Raw genomic sequence first — 4262 nt, forward strand, 5'->3', positions numbered from 1 at the left:
AAAAGAAAAAAAACTCATGTTTGATCTGCACCTGGTGACAGGTCTCTGTGTCACAGCTCACACCGGGTTTATACTACCCACAGCTCGGACACGGGCAGTATGGGGACACCTGACCTGACACCAGCATCCTTCACTGCATGAAAGGTCAATATTCTAAAGCCTGGACAGCAGGACTCAGTTCAGGGTGGGACCTTGGGCACTCAGGAGACACGAACCAAATCTCAGCCTCTTCCTGCCCCACCAGACAGTAAGGAGGCCAGACAGAGAGGCGGGCGCAGAGCAGGGCACTGTCCGATGGGGATACAGCCCCCGTGGGGAGGGCTGGGTACCACGGCCTCCTTTCAACTTCCAGGATATGTGAGGTTGTTCCCAAGAGCATGCTGGGAGGAAGTTTCCACCCCAGACACTTACAGGCAAAAGAGGAGGTGCCCACGACTCCCCACCACCCTGGTCCACCAGGCCCAAGAAATCCCCTCACTCTCTCCAGCAGCAGCAGCACCCGGGTAGCTCAGTAGAGAAGCCCTGACAAGCAGCAGCACAGTGGCCCCGAGGGCGGCCACGCCCGGAGCCCCAAGCCCTCTCGGCAGCTTCCTGCCCCGCTCTCCTGGCCAGTGCCAGGCTTCTGAACACATGCCACGCCCTCTGGGCCCACAGATCCACTGCCACAGCCCAGTCTGTCCCTTCAGGAGGGCAAAGCAGAGCTGGGGGTGGGGACATCAACCACACAGCCAAGCCTGCCTGGGATGGCAGGGGCAGCAGACATGCTCAGCAGCTCAGTGCCCAGGCTGCGGAGCCACCCTCCCCAGGAGGGTCCCCGAGAAGAGCCAGGGCCCTCCGCTGCCCCTGCACCCGCCCGCCCCAGAGCCCCGCTCACATGGCCATCTCGAACTGCTCCATCCACCGCCGCTTCATGTCCTCCGTCTTGCAGAAGAACTGGAAGCCCTGCTTGCCTTGCAGGTGGATCAGGTAGAAGCCGTAGGACCACTGCGGGGACAGGGGGTCTGCAGCCAGCACGCATGTGCTCACGCACCCGTGTGCGTCCCTGTGCTCCTGCGGGGCGGGGCGGTGTGTGGCCGCGTAGCCACGCACACATGTCCTCACCCAAGCGTGCATGTGTGACCGTAGTGTGCATGTGTGCCTGCGGGACGTGCCACACGTGGGTCTGGGGCTCCTCTGCAGGAGTGTGTGCGTGTGTTCTAGCTCATGTCTGAGCGTGCATATGCTGTCCTGGCCCAGACACACACACACATTCACACGTGAATGCACATGCATGCGTAGGCACTCCAACAGTGTCTGGGCACACGCATGCTCGTATGTGTGCACATGCGTGTGTGCATGTGCAGGTGTACTGGGCTGCGCGCAGGGCTCTCGGGCACGTGCATGTATACCCGCGTACACACAGCGCTCACGTGCACCACGCCAGGCCTGTGTGCAAGGACGCTCTGCTGAGTGTGTACACGTATGTGCATGTGTGTGTGACGCGGGGTGCATGCCAAGGACCTGCCTGCTAGCAAGACCTGACCCCCTCAAAGGTCGCGGCTCAGCCAGTGTGTCCAGGAATCTGTCTGTCAGGAACTGGCCTCAACTCCCACTTCCTCAATCCCCTGCTAAAACACACTCCTCTGATGGACAGCAAAAGGAAACACAACTTTCTAGGTGGAGGAAGACCCAGCTCAATGCCCAGGGCCGGGCCAGTCAGTGAGCTGGGGTGGGGGTGGGGGCTGCGGGGTGCTTACCATTTTCCCATGAGACTAGGAAAGCATAAGGAGAGGGAGGGAAAGGGGCGACAGTCACCGAGAGGTTTGGCTAGCCTATGGGGACAGAGCAGCCCGGGGCAGACAGCACACAGCCCCTGCCACGTGCCCCAGCTCAGGGGACCCCTGAGCTTGGGGCGTGATCTCAGATCACCTCTAGGGCCCCAGCTGCTTGGTGGGGACAGCAGGTGTGGGAAGCACCTGCGCACACGGGTCTGCTCCCGTCTGTCCGCTGAGGCCAAGGCAGCGGTATCCAGGAGCCGGGCTCCCGCCCACGGGGCACAGTGTGCTAGTGCCCTGCACACAAGTCACGGGAGCAGGAGGGCTCAGTGCCGACACAGCAGCCCCACCCCGCCCCCCACGCCCAGCTCGTCCCACCGCGGGGGCCCCGGCCTGCAGCAGGCAGTGGGAGTGCGGGTGAGGCAGGGAAGATCCCATGGCCAGGCACGAGGCCAGTCGGGATCGCGTCACCTGTGCCCTGGGGAGCCGGGGTCCTGACGTACGTGACTCCTGCTGCTGGAACCCCTACAGCAGCCCGAGCGAAGAGTCTTCCCGCCGGCCTCCACTGACCCAGGCGGCCCGCGAGGCACCTAGGTGGCTGCGCTGCCCGTGCCTGGTGCGCCCCACAGCACACCTACCTTCTTGATGTCCTTGTTGTGCGTGGGGTCATCAGTCATCTTGTGGAAGAGCAGCTCGATGACCTCCTTCAGCTCGTAGCTGTAGCCCTTCCTCTTGCACACGATGACCACCTTGTCAAACAGGAACAGGTACCTGGCCGGACAGCACGCGGGGCTGTCAGCACCACACGGCCCCCTCTCGGGGACTCGCCCCACCCTGCTCTGGCTCACCCCGAAGACCAGGCCAGCTTACATGGCTGTCTCTGCGAGACTCTGGGGAGTCCCCAGAGGGCAGGACCTGAGTCTGCTGTGACCCCGCCCCGGCACACAGCGGGTGCGCCTGAGGGCGCTGGGCATGTGGGCAGCGTGCCAGCGCCATGCTCCCAGCTCCTGCTGCCCGCACCTGGCGGCCACGAGGCAGAAAGGCCGTCCGGGCAGGGCCCACCGCGGAGGGCAGCCCGTGGTCCAGGGCCCTCTGCCCGGCTCACCCATGCTCACTTAGGCAGCGCAGAGCCGGGCTGGCCACTCCTTCCGTGGAAAGGCCCTGTCACCAGGGATACCCGGGCCCGCACCCACGGCTCACCTGTCCTGTTTGGTGTGGTTGACAATGGACCGGACCTTCAACTCGCCGTCGATCTTTGGCCTCCCAAACTCCTCCAGTTTCACTTGCTGGGGAAGGCAGGAAACGCCATTAGCAGCAGGGCAGGCGGCCACGTGCCCCAGGCACAGATTGGTGACAGGCACCCAACAGCGCCAGGCCGTGCTGAGGGTGAGGGCGCAGCTGGGGGGCAGGAACGGGGCCTCAGGCCGCTGCCTCCTCCCCAGATGGCCCCACAAGGGCACAAAGACCACCTGAAGGTCCCGGTCACAGTCACAGACATGGCTGTATGGAGCCTGAGTAGGGCCTGGTAGGAAGAGCCAGATGCCAGGCCCCCGGAAAGCAAAGCGAGGAGAAAGCTACCCTTATCGGGGTGGCCACGGATGGCACCCCCGAGGAGGGCTCGAGACCAAAGCCCCAGCCGGGCAGGATGTGCCCGCAGCTGCTCTCCCCGGAAATGCCTCTCACGATAACCTCGGTGCAGCCCCCCAGCAGAGCCTGATGAGCCGGAGCTGTCCGTCACTCCCCAGGTTCCCCCGTGACACCTGCTCGGGGTGCCAGGTCTCAGCCCGAGCCCTTGAGCACAGAGAAGCACCAACGCCAGGGCAGAGGGGGCTGATCGTGGGGGCGCCGGTGCCACCGGCATATGTCCTGCTCTCGTCTAACAGCGGGGGCTCGCACACGTGAGACCGTCACCATCCTCCTTGTGTCAGGGGAAGGTCAGCAGCCACTGTGTCAGGATCCCGGCGGGAGCCTCCACGCCTGGGCCCTGGTGGGCGCTAACAAGACGGACAGTTCTACATGCATGGGCAGGAGCCACACCGCTCAGCAACTACTTTCTGTTCCTTCGTTGGTGACACAGCAGGACGCTGTCCCCGCGTGGCAGGGCGCAGAGGGCCAGGCTCCTCCTACACCTGCAGGCCCCAGGCTTACGGCTGGCTTGGCGTCCGCATGTCCGCTCCCATGCTTGTGAGGTGAAATCCCCCAGCAAGTGGAAATGTCCATGACAGAAGGAGTGTTCTCAGGCAGACCACCCTGCCACCTGAGGGGCAGCTGGCCGTGACCAGACACTGCTGGTGCCTGTCGGGACTCAGGTGCTGTCCAGCACAGGCCCATCGCCCGGGATGTCAGTGGTGTGGAGACTGGACATAAAACTGCACGATGGAGACCCCAGGGGAGGGGAAAACAGAGCCGTGTCCCGCCCACTGTCCCTGCAGCCACGTCTCGCCCACTGTCCTTGCCGCCACGTCCTGCCCACTGTCCCTGCAGCCACGTCCCACCCACTGTCCCTGC

General features: G+C 64.0%; 1 protein-coding gene across 3 annotated transcripts in view; it reads right to left on the reverse strand.

Moving 5' to 3' along the window:
• Vav2 (vav guanine nucleotide exchange factor 2) overlaps positions 1-4262 on the reverse strand; it is a 126484-nt gene that overhangs the window by 15550 nt on the left and 106672 nt on the right. For all 3 annotated transcript variants that reach the window (XM_023700412.1, XM_004640409.2, XM_023700410.1), the window contains exons 13-15: positions 2955-3040; positions 2393-2525; positions 875-984 (exon numbers count right to left, since the gene is read on the reverse strand). In XM_023700412.1, coding sequence (XP_023556180.1) covers positions 875-984; positions 2393-2525; positions 2955-3040 — 329 coding nt within the window. The remainder of the gene's footprint in view (positions 1-874; positions 985-2392; positions 2526-2954; positions 3041-4262) is intronic.

This window comes from Octodon degus, unplaced genomic scaffold (assembly GCF_000260255.1).
Source record: "Octodon degus isolate 3935 unplaced genomic scaffold, OctDeg1.0 scaffold00123, whole genome shotgun sequence".
NCBI classification, from domain to species: Eukaryota; Metazoa; Chordata; class Mammalia; order Rodentia; family Octodontidae; genus Octodon; species Octodon degus.